The sequence below is a fragment of the Oryzias latipes genome, chromosome 14, assembly GCF_002234675.1.
Source record: "Oryzias latipes chromosome 14, ASM223467v1".
NCBI classification, from domain to species: Eukaryota; Metazoa; Chordata; class Actinopteri; order Beloniformes; family Adrianichthyidae; genus Oryzias; species Oryzias latipes.
This window is the reverse complement of record NC_019872.2, coordinates 729025-750021: the sequence shown is the minus strand read 5'-3', so window position 1 is coordinate 750021 and position 20997 is coordinate 729025. Positions and strand designations below refer to the sequence as shown.

Genomic DNA, 20997 nt, shown 5'->3' with positions numbered 1-20997 from the left:
TTATCGACGACAAACTAAGTTGGAAGCCTCACATCAGACACATACAAACTAAAGTCTCAAAAAGTATTTCAATCGTAAATAAATCTAAACATATATTAGGATACAACAGTAGATATTTATTGTACTGTTCTTTAATATTACCATATTTCACCTACTGTATAGAAATTTGGGGGAATAATTACAAGAGTTCACTACATCCTCTCTTTTTACTTCAAAAACGAGCCGTCAGAATTGTACATAAAGCCGGATATCTTGATCATACAAACAATCTATTTTATCAATCAAGACTTTTAAAACTGTATGACCTTGTTGATTTTTACACTGCACAACTTTTATACAGAGCCAGTGGGAAATCGTTACCATTCAATATCCAAAAACAGTTGTTAGAAAATGAAGGAGGCTACAGACTGATGGGATGTAGGAACTTCAAGATCAAATTGATAAGAACCACAAAGAAAAGTTTCTGTGTGTCGGTGTGTGGCACTAAACTTTGGAACGGTTTAAGCAATGAGCTCAAAAAATGTTCAAATATTCAAATAGTCAAGAAAATGTATAGAGAAACTCTTATTTTAGGATATTAAGATCAGAGGATTTATATGGAAGCAATTATGTAGCATAAATAAAAAGCAAAGTCAAAACCAGAAATGCTTTTTCATTTTCAAAATGAAAAGGCATTTTTTGACTCAAAAATATAATGAAAAAGCAAACCACCAAAATGCTTTTTCATTTCCTTCCTCAACACAGCTTATTCTGTCACTTAATTAAAATTATAATGAAAATGGTATTTGACATTTCATTTTCAAGACGTTCTCTGGTAAATGTGTAGCATAATTCATTTAGAAATGTCTAATTTGACAATTAAAATGGATTAATTGAAATGCTTTTTAATTTTCAAAATGAAGCTGCATTTTTTGACTCAAAATTAAAAAAAAGCAATATTTCAAAATGCTTTTTCATTTTATACTTTAAACCGCTTATTCTGTGTCATAATTAAAACGAAAATGCAAAGAGGGGATTGCATTTGCACTTTAACATCCACCCCGCGCACCTTGTCACAATATTCATTTCGAAAAAGCATTAGCAGAGGGGAGGCGGGGCGATGACGTCACTGCTTTCTCTGTGTGTCCGGCTGCTGACTGACGCACACACATGCACCAGGAGCAGACTGTGTTAGCGGCAGAGACGAGGGTTTTGTGATGGTTGTGAACTTCTGATGAGTTTCCACAGCTTCTCAGGACTAAGTAGCTGCATGTCCGCCTTCTGCGGTCCTCCTGACGCACCGCGGACAAGCTTTTTTCTTCGGACCGCCAGCTGCCTTCGCATAGCGGGGCGCGAAGCTCCGATGATCGCTGAAGGCGGAAATGCTGCTGCGATCTGAGAAACCATCATATGGATTTGTGTTTCCAGTGGTGGATTATGGTTGGATTATGAAACCTGGTCTCATTTATAAATCCACAAATCCGAGGGCTCTCAAAAACAGAAATGAAAACACTTTACCTGTGTTCTGGATGCACAATTCAAAGGCCTGGATTACAAAGGTCCTGACATCCAACTGGTTTCATCAGAGCTTTATCCCCCAAGTGCGAGAATACCTCCGTGAAAAAGGAATGCATTTTCAGGTGTTGCTGCTCATGGATAACGCTGGCGGTCACGCTGTGGTTTTGCGTCATGAGGGTGTCCGGATTGAGTTTCTCCCTCCCAACACCACATCGCTACTCCAGCCCATGGATCAAGGGGTGATTCGTGCCTTTAAAGCACTTTACACCGGCAACTGTCTTCAACAGCTAGTTGATGCAATTGACGGGGACGAGAACTTCCAGTTGAAGGTCTACTGGCGCAACTTCACAATTACGTCATGCCTGATGGTCATACACAAGGCACTTCAAGATATGAAAGAAGAAACGCTAAATGCATGTTGGAAAAAACTCTGTCCAGAATGTGTGCGTGACTACAAAGGCTTCTCACCTGACGAAGTTCAACGTGACGCTGTCAACAAGTCAGTGAAACTGGCACAGCTGATTGGCGGTGACGGCTTCGATGACATCACCCACGAAGACATCAATGAACTGGTTGACGCCCACTCGCAGCCTTTGATTTGGCGGAGCTCACGCAGTCCGCCAGTGAAAACGGAACAGAGGACCAGGAAGACCCATCACAAGAGGATGAAGAGGATGAAGGTCTAACTCTTGAACGGTTGGCTGATCTCATGCAAGCAGCAAAACAACTGCAGGAGAACGTTAAATCGTGGGACCCTTACATGGTTTGTGCGCTACAGTTCTCAAATGCAATTGATTTTTCTATGTCAACGTACAAAACCCTCTTCACCAGTATGAAAAAACAACAGAGCCAGCTACCGATAACAATGTTCATAACGAACATAAAAAAAGCGTCTAACACGCCTGGAGAAGATACGACACCATCTCCCGACTCCTGAAGTGCGAAGAGTGGAGGAATGGCCATAGACGGCAGTTAATAATACTGTAATACATGTACAGCAATCATTTCCATATTACAGTACTATATTTCACAAATTTTTTTTTTATCACTGTTAATAAACATTACTATGTAAAAAATTCAAATGTACTTTGTCATTACTATACATTACAAGATTCTTACTGTATTAATTAGTAAGGCTCACATAAGGCTCTGTGAGTTTTAAAACACTGTCAATTGTTCGCGGATTTTCGTTATTTGCGGGGGGGCGAGGAACGTAACCTCCGCGAATACGGTGGGATTACTGGATTATCATTCTGGTCAAGTTTAATGGATAAATACAACTGCGTGTCGTCGGCATAACAATGCTCAATGCTGTGTTTCCTGATTATGTTTCCTAGGGGTAGCATATAAAGCATAAACAGGATGGGTCCCAAAACAAAGCCCTGTGGGACTCCATAGTTAACTCGAGTGCACTGAGAGGAATGTCCATTTACATTAACGAACTGATACCTATCGGATAAATAGTATTTAAACCACTGGAGGGCAGATCCTCTGATCCCTATATCATGCTCTAATCTATGGAGTAAAATACTGTGGTCGATAGTGTCAAAGGCTGCACTGAGGTCTAACAGGACCAGAATAATTATTCATTTAGTAACCTCAGCACCGTGTTCATTTCAAGAACAATCACTTCTCCCACCTTGATCGCAGACTTAAGGGCCGTACACACTGGGACGAATATCGGCGCATGTTATTCGCCAGCGTTTTTCGACACGCTTTTTGAGTTCACACCCAAGTGATTTTCGCTGACGATGAGCCGAGTGAACATGCAAATTCATTCCCTGACATTAGATGGCGCTTAATGTAAAACAGAAATACCCCCTGTACACAAGGTGGCGCTGCGCAACTTTACGCTTCTTAAACTCTCTTTTCACTCATAGGAAGAGGGCAAGTATTTACGCGCTTGTCAGAATCATACAAAGAAAACATGAATATTTCCAGCACCAGTAGCTCTAGCTCCAGTTCCAGCGATGAAGAAATTATTGTTCTGTTGAATAATGAAAGACGCCGGAAAGACGCCGATTTTGGGTACATCCCATAGTTACGAGAAGAGAAGAACGTGGGGAGTTTTATCGACCAGTACAAGAGCTGAAAATGTATCATGAGCGTTTTCAGGGATATTTTAGAATGTCCGTCAGTGAGTGCATCTTCTTCGTCTTATTTCCCTGGCGCCAATGTAGACGCTACTTGGCGTCTATCTTCTTCGCCGTTACGTATTTGTGCTCAGCAAGAAAGTTTTGTGTTTGAGTGCCCCTAAGTTGTGTTTTACTGTAACTTCAGAAGCTCCAGACAAGGGTGCAAAAGCCCCATTCTGATTGGTCGTATAGTTTTTGACGCGGCGCGTCAAACCAAAAAAATGAACCCGAGGCATTTTTAAAAAAATGACGCTTTTACCCGTGGCATTTTTCGCGTCGGTGTGCACACTCACATTGGTGCCCTTTGTTTAGTCACGAGGCGTTAAACGTCGGCGAATATCGCGCGCGAAATTCGTCCCGGTGTGAACAGGCCTTTAGACTTGCAAACCCAAGCAAAGTCTCCTGATTTGTTGCAGTTTCGGCAGGTTACCTTTCTTACTGGGCTGGGGCATCTGATAGGTGAGCTGAAGAGCCACATTTGAAACGGCATCTGTCCCATTTGGAGGTGTACTGTTACTCTTTGGGCATCTTTACTTAGACTGCTGCCCCCACAACCCAGTCCTAGATGAGCAGAAGACGGATAGAGGGTAGAACGTGATTGTATTCATTTACATTTCTGTTAGCTTACTCCATAAAAAGTGAACAATGTGGTGGTGCAGGTAGAAGTAAGGGATTCATTAGAAGAAAAGACCACGATTGCTACTTCAGGCCTTTATTTTTTATTTTTTAAATTCCTCTTAACACATACAAAACTGTTCTGCAGCAACACCCAGTCCTATGGCATTGAATACACAATAAACCACTGAGTGTCTTGGCTGTGTTACAATTAAGTCAGAATATCTTATAGGACTGAAATCAACATATTTTTTTCTTTTTCTTTCTTTTTCCAACCAGATGCAGTGTTGACAGTAAAGTCTCAAGAGTGGCCTGGCTCAATCGTACCACAATTCTATTCGCAGGGAAAGAGAAGTGGTCTTTGGATCCACGTGTCATCCTGTTGGAAAACACAGCAGTCACGGAGTACAGCATCAAGATCCAAAATGTTAACGTTCATGATGAAGGACCCTACGTTTGCTCCATTCTCACAAACAAGAAACCAAAATCCACAAAAGTGCATCTTTTTGTTCAAGGTAAGATGTTTCCACTGCAATAGAAAGCCCAGAAAGAGTGGTGTGCAAAGATGCAAAATTTATTATCATCATTGGTTCCATAAAATTGTAGGTTGGTTTGATAAAACAAGCTTTTTGCATACAAAAGCTAATGTCTAAGCTAAAGTAGATTTACTACATAAAATGGGACAAAAAAGTATTCAGTCAGCCACCAATTGTCCAAGTTCTCCCACTTAAAAAAAGCATGAGAGAGGTCTGTAATTTTCATAATAGGTATACCACAACTATGGGAGACAAAATGAGGACAAATATCTAGAAAATCACATTTTCTGATTTTTAAAGAATGTATTTGTAAAATATGGTGGAAAATAAATATTTGGTCAATTACAAAAGTTCAGCTTAATACTTTGTTATACACTGTTGGTGATGACAGCAGTCAAACGTTTTCTGTAAGTCTTTACAAAGTTTCCACAAACTGTTGCCAGTAGTTTTTCTTTATTTTTTCAATAATTATTGAAAAACAACAATTATTGCATGATTCCACCCCTTTTTACAAAACCTTAAAATAAACAATACTTTTTAGACTTTCAACTCCCTCCAAGATTTTCTAATTTCTAAAAAGAAAGAAGTTGATCCAACTTAAATGAATCAATTTTTGTATGAATCACAATTTTTTATGTCTATTCAACTCAATTTAATAGGTTGATCCGAGTTAAATTCTTTGTCATTTTTATTTTTTTTATACAACTTAAATTGACACAGTTTTCTAAAGTTTCAACCAATGGGATTTGTAATTTCCATATCAAAGACATAACTGACCCAGCAACCTCTCACATTAGAGGGCAGGAACTCACGTGTCATCAACTCTGTCTTTAATATTGGGACATACGGTGTTTTACCGCACAAGGGTGTTGGTCATCATCCTCTCCCAAACTCTAACTCAAGGTGCAGAAATAAATAAATCTAACAGTTTAAATTACTAGTTAAAACAGAGTAAAACAGCTAGACAACAAAACACATGAACAAAAATCCATACTAAAACCCCAATCTGCCCAGATAGGCAAAGAAAATGGTATCCCACAATTCTTTGCGCTGCCGTACGTTACGACGTCGTGACGAATTGACAGCGTCACACCAAAGTCACACCAACTTAATTGAATTAAGTTGATTGAAAGCAAAATATCTATGTCAGACAACTAGGTGTTTTTCTTAAGTTGAATGAACTCAAAAAAAGGATTTATTTTCCATTCATCTTCTTCCGCTTATCCGGAACCGGGTCGCAGGGGCAGCAGACTGAGCAGAGATGCCCAGACTTCCCTCGCCCTAGCCACTTCCTCCAGCTCCTCTGGGGGGACCCCAAGGCGTTCCCAGGCCAGCCGAGAGACGTAGTCTGTCCAGCATGTCCTGGGTCTTTCCCGGGGCCTCCGCCCAGTGGGACACGCCCGGAAAGCGGGGAATGCTGCAGTTCATTTCCTTTCAAATAAAAAATTAAAAAAAAAACGTCAGGGGTTTTTTTTTTGTCCCGGGAAGACCGGAGCGTGACATCGACAGGCGGATCGGAGCGGCGTCCGTAGTTATGCGGTCGCTGTATCGGTCCGTCATAGTGAAGAGAGAGCTGAGCCGAAAAGCAAAGCTCTCAATTTACCGGTCGATCTTCGTTCCAATACTCACCTATGGTCATGAGTTATGAGTCATGACCGAAAGAACGAGGTCCCGAATACAAGAGGCTGAAATGAGCTTCCTAAAGGTGGTGGGGCGCTCCCTTAGAGGGGGACTCCACCCGCGGAGAGCTCGGAGTAGAACCGCTTCTCCTCCACATCGAAAGGAGCCAGTTGAGGTGGCTCGGGCATCTAGTCCGGATGCCTCCTGGACGCCTCCCTGGAGAGGTGTTCCGGGCATTTCTTTCCAACTACAGCCCAAATACTCTTTTTAGAGTGAATGGGTTGAGATCTGGAGCTTGGCTAGGCCACTCCAGGACCTTCAAGATTCGAGATTCTTTTATTCGTCACATACAAAGTTATATTTAGCAAATACAACCAGTAGTGAAATGTAACCCAGGTCCGCTCCATGGACAGTGCAATAATTAAGGAAAACAGTACAGGAAATGTACATAATATATTTCTGTAAAATATACATAATATACATAAGTGAAACTATGTAAAGATGAAATAAGAAAAGAATGTGTATTGTAGAATTAGAATGTAATATAGAATGCAAAATAATGTGTATGAATGTGGACTGTAGACTTAAATAATTAAGATACACGTTTAGAGTTAAAGTTTAAGAGCCTGATGGCCTGGGGGTAGAAACTCCTGAGTCTCTCTGTCTTTGCCATCAGGCTACGGTAGCGCTTACCAGATGGCAGCAGAGTGAAAATATGAATACTGGGGTGGGTGGAGTCTTTGATGATATTTTCTGTTCTACTTCTGCAGCGTTTGAGGTAGATGTCCTGCAGAGAGGGAAGAGCAGACCCTGAAATGCGCTCAGCTACGCGCACAACTCTCTGCAGGGCTTTGCAGTCTTGGCTTGAGCTGTTCCTATACCACACTGTGATCTATAGCCCTCTCTTTCTATAGCCCCGGAATAGAAGGTTTTCAGGATTGCTGGTGAGACCCTGAATTTCCTCAGCTGTCGCAGATGGTACAGTCTTTGCCTTGCTTTATTTACCTGTGTTTGAATGTGAGTAGTCCAAGTCAGGTCCTCCGAGATGTTTACACCAAGGTACTTGAAGCTGCTCACCCTCTCCACAGGAGTCCCGCTGATCATAAGAGGTGTTGCTGTTGTCTCTTCCTGAAGTCCACAATCAGTTCTTTAGTTTTGCTCACATTCAGAGAGAGACCGTTGTCCTGGCACCATGATGTCAATTTCTCTACCTCATCCAAGTATGCGGTCTCGTCGTTGTTGTGAATGAGGCCCAGAACCACAGTATCATCAGCAAATTTGATGATGGATGTGGAGCTGTGCGAAGACACGCAGTCGTGTGTGTAGAGAGAGTAAAGCAGGGGACTCAGGACGCACCCCTGCGGGGCTCCTACGTTCAGGGTGATGGAGTTAGAGGTGTACTGGCCCAGTTTCACCACTTGAGGTCTGCCGGTGAGGAAATCCAGAATCCATTTGCAGAGTGAAGAATTCAGTCCGAGGTCTATGAGTTTGGAAGCTAGCTTTATGGGGACTATGCTATTGAAAGCTGAGCTGTAGTCAATAAATAGCAGCCTTACATAGTTCCTGTTATTGCTGTCAATGTGTGTGAGAGAAGAGTGCAGGATGTGGGAGATGGCATCATCTATGGATCTGTTTGGGCGATAGGCAAACTAAAGAGGGTCCAGAGTATCTGGGATGGAGGAGCAGATGACGTTTTTAACCAGTCCTTCAAAGACCTTCATGACTGTTGATGTGAGAGCAACTGGACGATAGTCATTCAGACAAGAGGGTTTATTGTTCTTAGGCACAGGGATGATGACCGTTTTTTTGAATGAGGTGGGAACCACCGATGCAGCAAGAGACTCATTAAAAATGGATGTAAACAAACCAGCAAGCTGATCAGCGCAGGACCGCAGAACACGGCCAGAAATCCCATCAGGTCCGGCTGCTTTCCTTACATTCACTCGCTTTAGCGCCCTCCGAACCTCGTCCTCCGTCACGGTGATCGCATGATGATCGCTGATCTGGCTGTTGCTTCCTAACGCGCTGATCGGCAGACTCACACTGCTTAGATTGCTTTCAAAGCGGCCGTAGAAAGTGTTTAGCTCGTCAGCCAGCGACGGATCTGCTCTCACCTCTGCAGAGGATTTATTTCCAAAGTCACAGATGGTCCTTAGTCCTTGCCACATGCGTCGGGAGTCATTTAGCTGGAAATGTGACTCTATGCGTTCCCTGTATCTGTGTTTGGCGGCTCTTACTGCGCGCCGGAGAGCATAGCACGATGCTTTGTACTCGCTCATGTTTCCCGACAGAAGACCGGCATTGCAAGCAGCAGTGCGTTTGTTTATTGCTGCGCGGATTGATCTGTCCACCCACGGTTTCTGATTTGAGAATGTCCTTATGGTTATTGTAGTCGTAGCTTGTTCGGCTAGTATGTTTACAAAGCTTAGCGCTACATTTGTGAACTCGTTGACATCAGATGAGGATGCGCGAAACATGTCCCAGTCTACGTCATCAAGAGCCACCTGTAACAGTCCTTTCTGATTGGGCGGACCATCGCGTCATCACCCTCTGCGTCGGGGAATCTTGTACGAGCCTTTGTTTATATTCCGGTGTGAGGAAAATGGCGGCATGGTCCGATTTGCCGAAAGCCGGTAGAGAGCGAGCTTTGTAGGCATTCTTAAACTGAGTGTAGCAATGATCCAGTGTGTTCGGTCCTCTGGTTGGACAGGATACATGTTGATGGAAAGTAGGCATGACTTGCCTGAGTTTGGCTTTGTTAAAGTCCCCAGCAAAGATGATAGCAGCGTCCGGGTGTTTGTTGATGTTGCCGCTAAGCGCGTCGTGAAGCTCCGACAAAGCCGAGCCACAGTCTGCTTGTGGAGGGATGTAAACAGCAGTTATGATGATCGATTAAAACTCCCGGGGCAGATAGGATGGGCGACAAATAATTGATAAGTGTTCCAGATGAGGCGAGCAGGAGCGCGACAGAGTGGAGATATTCCTGGGATCACACCATTTCTTGTTAATCATAAAACAAACTCCTCCGCCTTTGGATTTGCCGGCCTCGGCTGTCCTGTCCATCCGTAAGACAGAGAAGTTCTCGGCTGGCATTACAGCAGCGTCCGGGACCGAGGGCGTGAGCCACGTTTCAGACAAACAAAGGATGTTACAATGTCCAAAAGTGTTTCCTTGTCGTATATGATCAGTGCAGAGGTAATGTGTGTAAAAAGAGAAAGCAAAAATAGGTAAAAAAGTAAATAAAAACATAATCTAAGCGGAGCGACCTGGACGGCGACCGGACTCAGCGGCGCCATCTTTAAGCCTCAGCCTCAACATTGAAATGCTTCTTATGAAGACACTCCTTTGTTAAGTGTGTTTGGGATTGTTCTCATGCTGAAAGACCCAGCCACGTTTCATCTTCAGTGCTGATGGAAGAAGGTTTTCACTCAAAATCTGACCTTACATGTTACGGGGTGAGGTAGGAAGTACCCAGGCGCAGAGAGGAGAGGAGGCAGGAGGTTCCAGGCACGCAGGACATTTAATAAAGTCCAACAATTACAAACAAAAACCACTGCTAAGCAGGCTAACCAAAACTCAAAACTCGAACACTTGGCATACTCGAAACAGGGGAACAGCAAAACTAAAAACTATGGACCAGCACAGGAGGAAAGGAAAGACAGACTTAAATACATACAAGGCAACAAGACAGGTGGAAACACTCAGGACTGATGAGGAGGGGTAAAACTCGAAACAACAACAGACCAGGAAATACTACAAAATAAAACAGGAAGTAACTCAAACCTAGCAAAACGCCGTCCAGCATTGAGAGTCCGACCAGCAAACGGCTGGCGGCTCGGGCTCAGAGTCTGGAGCTGGCGGCTCGGAGTCCGCGTCTGGAGCTGGCGGCTCGGAGTCCGCGTCTGGAGCTGGCGGCTCGGGCACAGGGTCCGCGGCAGGGGGCTCGGGCACAGTGTCCGCGGCAGGGGGCTCGGGCACAGGGTCCGCGGCAGGAAGGGGTTCAGGGTCGGCGGCAGGAAGGGGTTCAGGGTCCGCGGCAGGGGGCTCAGGCTCAGGGTCCGCGGCAGGAAGGGGTTGGGGTGCATCCGGTTCCCTCCGGTCTGCCATCCCCCTGTCCAGGACCCTCCTGGGAGCAGGAACAGGACATAATGCGTCCGGCAACGTCCTCGGAGCAGGAACAGGACAGGGTGCGTCCGGCACCCTCCTCGGAGCAGGAACAGGACAGGGTGCGTCCGGCAACCTCCTCGGAGCAGGAACAGGACGGGGTGCGTCCGGCAACCTCCTCGGAGCAGGAACAGGACGGGATGCATCCGGCACCCTCCTCGGAGCAGGAACGGGTCGTGGTACGTCCGGGACCCTCCTGGGAGCAGGAATGGGACTGGGTGCGTCCAGCACCCTCCTCAGAGCAGGAGCGGGTTGGGGTGCATCAGGCACCCTCCTGGACGCAGGACGGGGTTGGGGTGCTTCCAGGTCCACCTCCGGAACCAAGATGGAACGTCAAGAAGGGCGGCGGCGACGACGACAGCGGCCCCCTCTTAAAGCCAGACGACTCCCGTCGAAGTCCGAGGAGGAGTACTGAAAGCCGTTTGCGCTCCGATGGGTTGCGGCCCCCTCCTCCTCCAGGAATAAGTCCTCCCACAGCCATAGGCCCTGGTCCAGAGGGTCTAGGAAGGACCTATGCCGGAGAACGTCCTGCTCCATCCAGGAAACAGGGGAGGACTTATAATGGGGGCGGCGGTGATGACGACGACCCCCTCTTACGGCCAGGCAACTCCCCTTGAAGTCCGCGTAGATCTGGGAAGAGTCAGGGGTCCACCAGAGACAGGTCCCCTCTGCTGGGTACTGGTATGGCTGGTCCATAATGTTACGGGGTGTGGTAGGAAGTACCCAGGCGCAGAGAGGAGAGGAGGCAGGAGGTTCCAGGCAAGCAGGACATTTAATAAAGTCCAACAACTACAAACAAAAACCACTGCTAAGCAGGCTAACCAAAACTCAAAACTCGAAACCTTGGCATACTCGAAACAGGGGAACAGCAAAACTAAAAACTATGGACCAGCACAGGAGGAAGGAAAAGACAAGACTTAAATACATACAAGGCAACAAGACACAGGTGAAAACACTCAGGAATGATGGGGATGATGGAGTAACTCAAACCTATACAGAAAACCAAGGAAACAAACAAAGAAACTGAAACTGTTACACTTCACGGCCCCATTCTTTTTTCCTTTACAGGGATCAGTCGTCCTGGTCCCTTTGCTGAAAAACATCCCAAACCATGATGTTTCCACCCCCATGCTTTACAGTAGGTCTGGTGTTTGGATGCAGCTCAGCATTCTTTCTCCTCCAAACACGACCAGTAGAGTTCTTTCCAAAATGTTCTATTTTGGTTTCATCTGACCATAGGACATTCTCCCAATCCTCTTCTGGATCATCCAAATGCTCTGTAGCAGACTGTAGACGGGCCTGCACATGTACTGACTTTAGCAGGGGGACACGTCTGGCCCTGCATGGTTTGAGTCCCTGACAGTGTAGTGTGTTACTGATGGTAGCCTTTGTTACTTTGGTCCCAGCTCTCTGCAGGTCATTCACTAGGTCCCCCGTGTGGTTCTGGGACTTTTGCTCACTAAATACTTTTTTGCCCCTCTGTATGTGAAAAAAAATCATTGTTACTCCTCTTTGTTGATAAAAGAAAAAGCCACAATAATCATTGAACGTTAATCTGACAAATGTAGTAATAATTTCTAATTTACCAAAAACATTTACCAATCACAAGTAGACGTTGATTTTAACAGTTTAACACAATCATAAAAATTATATTATTTAAAAAGGCCTGGACAAAAATGATGGTGTCTTTAATATCTTGTTGAACAACCTTTCAAGGCAATAACTGTAACCTTTCTGTACCTGTAAATGAGGCTTATGCACCCATCAACATTTAGTCTTTTCCACTTATTCAACCAACTTCTCCATAGGTTTTCTTTTTTACGTTCCTTCCCTAGACGGGATTTCTTATTTACTTTCACATTTGCTCATTAGAATTTAGATTGGCCTCAAAGAAGGCCACCTCCACTAGATAGAAAAATAACTATTGTTGGGATGATAAAAAATGTGTATTAAATTAGCACCAGACCATAACCAAACATTCTTCATGTAGCAAAGTGAAGACAGTATTTTTTTATTGATATCCGTCTGTTCACTTAGAGCTAATAAGGCTTGAGTTTTAAAAGGACATTCTCCTGAATCATTTTTACCAGGTCAGTATGCAGTGCAGCAAATTCCAGGAGCGCTTTATTATGATTTGCTTTTGCATGGGTGCCCTGTTTTCCATGATATCAAACATCAATAGATGGTGTCATCTCCCAAACATGTATGCACTTTATTATTTTAGACAAGTTTAACAAAGGTCAGACTACAGCATAAATTCAAACTAAGATGGACTTAGTGACACAGAGTGTTGGACAACGGACTGGACTGGCAGGAGGAACTGCTCCTAAATATTGTATACTGGGGGATATGGAGACAGTTTGTTGGTGTGCATGAGTCCTTGCCAACAGATCTGAGCTCCAGTGGAGAAACCGAAAACAGGAAAAAGCTGAAGGACCAACTCTAAACATTAAAGAAAAGGACAATCAAAGGTACAAAAGCCTCTCAAGTCATCGCAGGAAATAAAATCAAACCCACATTTCCATGCGTTTTGTTCTGTTGCACACTTGTGTGTTTGTTGTTTTTGCATTTGGTATTTAAAAGTACATTGATTAGAAATTGTACATTTTATTTATCTGAAGAGTGCGATGGGACTCTACTTTCTCCTGCTCATGATTTATACGCTTTCTTTTCCTATTCTTAGTTATTCTATTCAACAGTTACACCAACGTTGATTTTTAACTTTTAAATGTTACTTTAGAAACGGGAAAAACAGTCTGAAGCTGTTTTGCAGCACCATGCCTCATCTTACTCCAGGATATTTTCACAAACTTCCTCAGAAGATCACAAGTCTGGAATTAAATATTCATTGCCCAGAAGAAATTCACAAAGTTCTAAAAAAAGTTCACCGATTTTATGAAGAAGCTGTGTTTAACCCTTGTGCTATCCTAGGCACTTTAACATTGGGAGTTGGGTCATCTAGACCCACTAGACAGTGCTCTGAACCTTTTTTCTTCAATGATTTGTGATCTTCACTGGTGTCCATGGATTACATGAAATCTTTCCACCTTTATCCACGGTAGGAAGAACACGTCAATGGAAGGGGGGGGGGGGGGGGTCATCTAAGCACAAGGTTTAATCAACACTGAGGTGTCTCTACCACCAGCAAGAAAAGTGGTTAAGAGATTCATTCATTTTCTAAACCCAATTTGTCCCTTTTGGGGTCACGGGGCTGTGACAGACTGGCGACACAAATCACACACCCATGCACACTAACATTCACACCTAAGAACCATTTAGAGTAACCACTGAACCTATGAAACATGTTTGGGGACGATGGGTGGAAGCCGGAGTCCCTGCAGAAAACCCACGCATTCTGGGGAGAACATGCAAACTCCACCCAGAAAGGTTCCCCCGATGGTGTTCAAATATGCCTGAACAAATCAAGGGTTATTCGTTTGTTGCCCTCCTATTGCATCCACTGCATCATTCATCTGCTTTATGTACCAAGGAAAACACTAACATGTTGGGTTTTTGTGTGTTTGATTAATTCATTTATTTTATTATTATTTGCATTTATTTTTATTATTATATATACTTTGAGATGCTATGTAGCATGAAAAGCGCTATATAAATAAAGTTGAATTTGAATATTAATACTTTGCTTTATGTATATTTTACTGGTGCATCTAGAGCTATTAACTGTATGTCTATCACCCAAACAAGTGAACACACTCCTACCATAGCGGATAGACAGCATAAGTTAAAGAAATCCTCAGTGGAATACAGTGTAGTCGCTGTGAGTTTTTTAGTCTCTCAGTGTAATCAAAGAATAATACCTTTGACGGTGATCAAGGAAGTTAGTTTTATTTCTTGGGTATTACTAACTTCATGTGTCACATGCCAATCTTGCTTTTTTTGAAAAAATATTTAAAAAGAAGGTCTTTATATATAATGAAAAAAAGAGAGAAGGAATGACAGTAATTATATGTACAGTAGATATGAATTCTAATTGTTTATTCCAATTTGCATTCATATAAATAGTGAAAATGGTAAAAATGTGTATACTTGTATAGCCCCTTTCTACCCTCCTTGAAGGTCCAAATCGCTTTACTGTCACAGTCCCATTCACAAACATTTACACGTTGATGGCGGCTCCGCTGCCGTATACTGGCGCCAACCTATAACCACCAAGAGCAACATGGGGTCCAGTGTCTTGTGTAACCCATGTTACTAGAACTTGTTAGAGATGAAGGTACATTTATCCTGTAGAGGGCGCTGTAGGTTCTGAAGTGCAGAAGAACTTCTGTGGAGAGATACGTGAGTTCGTTGAATTGTTAGCTGGGTTGAATTGTTAGCTGGACCTCAGAGACGACTGCAAAAGAACGCGAGCGAGTTGTCCCCTGTTAATTGTAAATCGTGGCCTGTGTTGCTCAGTATTTAAGCAGGAACTCTCCTCTGGATCGGTAGGCCTCAGCAACATAACACTAGACCTCCACCGCGGGATCTGCTGCATCTCTGTGATCTCTGGGAAGTACCTGCAACAAAAACAAATGTGGTGGCAAATAATGTCTTTGGCAATTTGTCCACCTATAACTGAATATTGTTCGGACTGATTTACAAACAACTTCTTCCTGCACATTCTGTGTTTACCCTGGCAATGGGGCGTTGTGCGTTTGTCGGGTTTCCAAATGCAATTGTTTGTGAGGTTCTAGGACAGTGGCTGTTGCCTTGCTATGAATGTTCTCCACTTGACATATGTTTTAGGTTTGCAAGTTGAACTGCCTTACGATTGCTCACATTTGTAGTTTTTGACAAACCCAACTCTTTTCAAAGTTCCAGCAAGCTGACTGACGTATAGAGCTGACATCTCGAGGCCTCGTTTGTGCGGTCGTGTGACTTTGACATGTTTCAGACAACAGCTTCAAACAAGACTTCCGGTTCATAAGTAAGAGTTGAGCAGAGTGGCTCGAGCAGAACCTCCCTACTTATCATTAAAGGCAACCAGAAGAAGGCATGGGAGGGACATGGATTAGGTGATCCAACCTTGTGAGGAAAGAGTGGTGATTTGATGAGATTTCAATGGACATGAGGGTAAGGAAGTTTTGTGTTCAGAATAGGAATGCAGAGGGAAAGATGGTGATGGAGTTTGCTAAAAGAATAGAAATGGCAGTGGTGAAGACATTTTCCAGAAAAGGAGCATAGGTCCCTATAAGAGTGGAGGGAGAACTGCCTAAATTGATTACATCTTGTGTTGTTCCTCATTCATCAGATTCAGTGTCAAGGAAAGCCTCCTGCTGCTCAGCTGCACTCCTCCTGGAGGCCCCTCCTCCCCTCCCTGCTCTCAGGTGTTCACAGCTGGTTCTCATATGCTCCTGATTTGTGCCCTTCTTAAGTTGCTCTAAACCCTCTGTCATTGTCGCAGCGTTGTGGTTTGCTGGCTTCTCTAGCTTTGCTCTTGGCATTAAAAGCCCTTTCGAGTTATTTAGTTGTGTGTCTTTCCTGCACCTGGGTTCCTCCTTGGTTCCTCGTCACATTACGCTGCGACCATGTCCAACCCAGCAGGAGATTCGTCTCAACGAGACTTACCTGGATCCACCGCCGTTGGTGGCTCCGTCACGGGTACGGAGCGAGCAGACCTGGCTCAGGAGATGCGGGGCTTCATGTCGGGTATGCAGCAGCTTCACGAACGCCTCTCCAACCTGGAGCATGCTTCCTCGCCTTCTCCTCGGCAGACCAGACTGGGTCACCCTGAACCGTTTGGGAGACTGCCGGGCGTTTCTCACTTCCTGAAGGCTGCAGTTTGACTTTAATCTTGATGATTTCCCCTCTGAGCAGAGCAAGGTGGCGTTTGCTCTGAGCTACCTAACCGGAAGAGCCAAACGATGGGGACTGGCGGAGTGGGAGCGCGGATCAGAGCTGTGTCGCTCCTTTCGGGTCTTCTCCGCTCGGCTTCTCACGGTATTCGATCCCACCACGCCTCATCGTGCTGCTGCGTCTGAGCTTCTTCGCCTTCAGCAGGGATCCCGCTGTGTCTCGGACTACGCGGTGGAGTTCCGGACCTTGGCTGCCAGCACCCGCTGGCCAGATGAAGCACTGCTCGACGTCTTCCTGTGGGGTCTGTCCGACGCTCTAAAAGACGAGCTGGCAGCGAGAGAACTTCCAGACGACCTCGAGGAGCTAATCGACCTGGCGGTTCGTATCGACCGGAGGGTGAGGGAACGGGGTAACGAGCAACGCAGCCTTCCAGGTTACCGTCCACCGCGCCCCGCGGAGGTTCCTCTGCCTCCTTCCAACTCCCCTCCGGAGCCCATGCAGCTCGGAGCTGGCCGTCTCTCTCCAGCTGAACGGCAGCGCCGCATGCGGGAGGGACTTTGCCTTTATTGTGGACGTACGGGACACGTTGTGCGCAACTGTCCGGGAAACGCCTGGGCTCCCCAGCAGTGAGGAAACTGGTGAGCTGCAACCATTCTTTTTCCTCTCCTTCTCGTCCCTCCACCAAGGTTTTGGTGGCTTATGCTGGAGCCCAGGTGGAATTTGACACTCTTATCAACTCGGGGTCTGATGGGGATCTGATCTCCCAGGAGGTGGTGGATAGACTGAAGATCCCCACCGAACCTCTGTCTCCAGCATTAGACATTCATGCCATTAATGGGTCCCTCTTACACAAGGTATCTGTTCGTACTGTTAATATTTCTGTGTCAATCTCTGGAAACCACTCTGAGACCATGTCATTTTATGTTGTTGAGTCCCTTAAACCTCCTGTTATTTTAGGGTTTCCCTGGTTGAGCAGACACAAACCTCACATCGACTGGGCTTCGGGGCGGTTTTTGTCTTGGAGTCCCTTTTGTTTGCTTAATTGCCTCTCCTCTGCCTCAGTTCGTAAAGACCTCCAGATCTCCAGACCCTCCAGATCTCTGTAAGGTTCCGTCTGTTTATCACGCAATATTTTAGGAGACTATGTGCTTTGCCACATAACATTGCTTTGGCATGACTTTCTGGTTAAGTTGTATTACCCACACAGCTGGAGTATTAACCAGCCCACTGTCACTGGTACTATTTAGTGAATAAATCATTATCCATCATAACATACTTACATTCCAAACTTTGAAGAATTGTGGGTCTTCCTCACGTTTGTATATGGGAAGCCAGTACAGGACAGGAGTACCTTTGACATCAGCAGTCTGCTCTTGCTTCACAGAGACAAAGGCAAATTAATATGGCAAACATATTTCAAATGACTGCACCCTTTGGTCTGGCTCAGATCAGTTCATCTAGTCTTTAATTATCTTAAAATTGTACAGTTATTTCAAAAAAATACACCAAACATAAGATGACATTACATTTATATTTACAAATGCATTGGGATCAACGTTGATGATTCTTTCTCCAGTGAAGTAAACATTTACAGTCATTCACTTTATTAGAAACGCTCAGTGATTAATATGAACCGAGCCAAGTCAGCTCCGTCTTTTAGCTATACTAATACATAATGTTGATCATGCCATGCAGTTACACCTCACCTGTTTATCATAGAGGTGCAGAATGTCGCATAGAGCCTTCCGGTTCGTGCTGCCTTCTGTCTCAAAAAGATCAGCATCCTCTGCGTCTGTCTGTCCAGGTCAAAATAAAACTGTTTTCGCAGGTTGACATTTGTGATGCAATGAAACTCAGCTCACATCTACAAAAAAAATGTAAAATATTTGTATGTGTGGAGCTGCTCGTGTTTGTCTGACCTTCTTCATCGAGATGTACTGGAACTGAGTTTCTCCTTGTTGGGATTAATAAAGTTTTTTCATTCATTCATTTCATTTTCATTCATTCATTCTGGCTTCCTCAAACAGTCCAAAAACATGCTTTACAGTTTAATTGATGCCTCTAATTTCTCCTATTGATGTGAATGTCAGGTGTGTGAGGTTGTGTTGCCCTGTGATGGTCCAGAGTGTAACCCACCTTCGCTCAAAAGTGGTTAAGACCTATGACTAAAACAACCATGTGACCTTGAAAAGGATTCAGTGGATTTAGAAATGGACGGACAGATATTAATAGAGCTAACGTTGTATCAATATTTTAGGACTTTGTCAGACACTTTTGAAAACAAATTTTGAATATGCAATGATCAAAAGTATTGCATTCTGTGAATTTCTTCTATAATATGACTTTGTGGATCCCCACATCAATCTTCAATGAGTCCTTATCTGGTCAATTGAAGGATACTATATAAGTTTTTGTTTGTCTTAAAATACATTCAAATCAACAACTACAAGAATAAAGTAAAGAATTCTTTATTTGAAAATTAGCTTGTCATGTCTGCAAATAGTTATTAGGTTTAATTTCATGTGATTTGAATTGCACTGCATGTTGTAAACATTTGGCTCTTGATGTCAGGCTAACCTCTTCCATTTTGGAATTGAGCATTTAATAATTAAGCTTAGCACAAACACACACACTTTCTCAAACACACAAATCCAATCAGCCAAGGCAAAGAAATGAAATTCTGTCTAACTTCAAATAAATCAGCTTGATGCATGTCCAACGTACAGCATGACAAAGACACGTGATGCGGAGAATCAATCATCAGCACACTGCCAGGAGATTGTCAGATTTGCCAGAAAATTTCATTCTAATTGAGACCTCTCAAATTATTTTCTTCCACGTCTCTAATCACATAGGTCTGTCAGTTTTTTTGCACTAAATGAAACTCAATGTTCCATCGTTGTTTATTTTTCTTGTTTATTTCTATTTTCTTTTTCGTAGTACCTGCCAGGATCACTAATATAACAAAGGATGTCACAGTGAATGAGGGCCGCAGCATCAGTCTTATCTGCCTGGCAGTCGGTCGACCTGAGGCCAGTGTTGTGTGGAGACATCATTCACCAAGAGGTAGGCAATAGAAGTTCAAATGATTTTTTGTTTGCACTATATAGTTCATACTTCTTGTTATAAGCAAATAAATAAATATTTAGATGATCAAAACAAACAATGCAACTTTTGAGTTGCCAACATTTGCTGGTAAGCTCATCTCAAGAATTAAAATCTAAAAACACAAAAGCTAAATGTTTCAAACTTGGCTCTTTGATTCACACCAGGGGTCGGCAACCTGGGGCAGGGAAAGACATTGGCACGCAGGGGCGTGACATCAATAAGCACTTGATCTGTTGTTGAAATGTTGTAATAATGGGTGAGAGGGAAAAGCGCAAAGCTGATCCACGTTAATGACTGCACAGCTGATCCTTTGGTCATGATTTTGGCATCACGGCGGCTGATATTTATGAAGTCATAAATTCAGTTTGTTAAATAATAACCAAGCCATGTCAGATTAAACCCAGACTTTCTCTATGTTCTGCAAAATGTCAACATAAAATGTTCCATAATGTAACAAAAGATGAATAAGTCAAAATACGCTTAATATGTTCATGTTAGTGGTTGTTAAGTTTTTATTTATGTATTTTTTTTTCTTCTAACTTGTGCTGTCCAACAACTGAGAAAACAGAAGAGAGCTGAAGGCCTTTTGTGTTGGAAATGTTTTATTATTACAAAAAGAGGTTATGAATCTTCAAAAACTTGAGTGTAAATTTTTATAAACCCCTTTTTGTTCTGTAATATTTTTTATTTCTGTGTTACATTTAGAGTGTGTGGGGAGGGAGAGGGGAAGAATGTGGAGGGGGGGGGGGTGGAAGAGAGTAAAAGGAAGAGAGGTGAGAAAGTGGGGGATTCAAGTACCGATTTGAATAAGATTATTTTAAGCTGTAACAATTATACCAGATCTGCTGGAAAGACGAATGTTACATCAAAAGTGAAAATCTGACACTAAGATGAGCGAAAAAAATCTGTCCATCAATACACTTTGGGTAAGGAGGAGGGATGAAGCAGACACAGCAGTGTGGCAGTGTGCACGTGCACGTGGGGGTGGAGATACATGCATGCTGCCGACGTGAACCGTATGTTCATGAGGGCAGCCGACCCCCAGCGCCGTATGCCCGACCATTCCCGCAGCCGACAGGATACCCATAAGCCCGGCCGCCCTGAGAGGACCATGCGGGTGAAGACCGGCCGCCCCCCCCCCGACCCCACCTATGTATGGAGGTGTGGGATTGCTGTGTGTGTGCTGAAGGTAAAATAGAAGGTCTCCAGTGTGGGGGGCTCCACCGCTGCCAAGCCGCAAAGCCCCCCACTCCGGGGTCCCTCTGTGAGTGGTGTGTATTTGCTGTGTGTGTGCTGCTAGCATGCAGTCTGTGTGTCTACAGAGGAAGTTAAAATTGTGGGGGGAGCCAGCGAAAGGTGAGCACGGATGTTTCACCGTGCCCCCCTCCACCAGACCCCCTCCACAAGGCCCTAGATGAATCAGAGTGTCTAATATGCAAGTAAAAAGCGGGGAGGAGGGCGGGTGCCAACGAGAACCCAGAGAGGGGCATCCCCAGTGAGCCCCGCCAGCATACCCCTCCCATCCA

At 44.2% G+C, this 20997-nt stretch overlaps 1 protein-coding gene across 4 annotated transcripts in view; it reads left to right on the top strand.

The window, feature by feature from the left end:
- Positions 1-20997, top strand: part of LOC101165039 (opioid-binding protein/cell adhesion molecule) — a 128697-nt gene that overhangs the window by 69475 nt on the left and 38225 nt on the right. For all 4 annotated transcript variants that reach the window (XM_023962830.1, XM_023962829.1, XM_023962832.1 and 1 more), the window contains exons 2-3: positions 4527-4762; positions 19304-19429. In XM_023962830.1, the coding sequence (XP_023818598.1) occupies positions 4527-4762; positions 19304-19429 (362 nt within the window). The remainder of the gene's footprint in view (positions 1-4526; positions 4763-19303; positions 19430-20997) is intronic.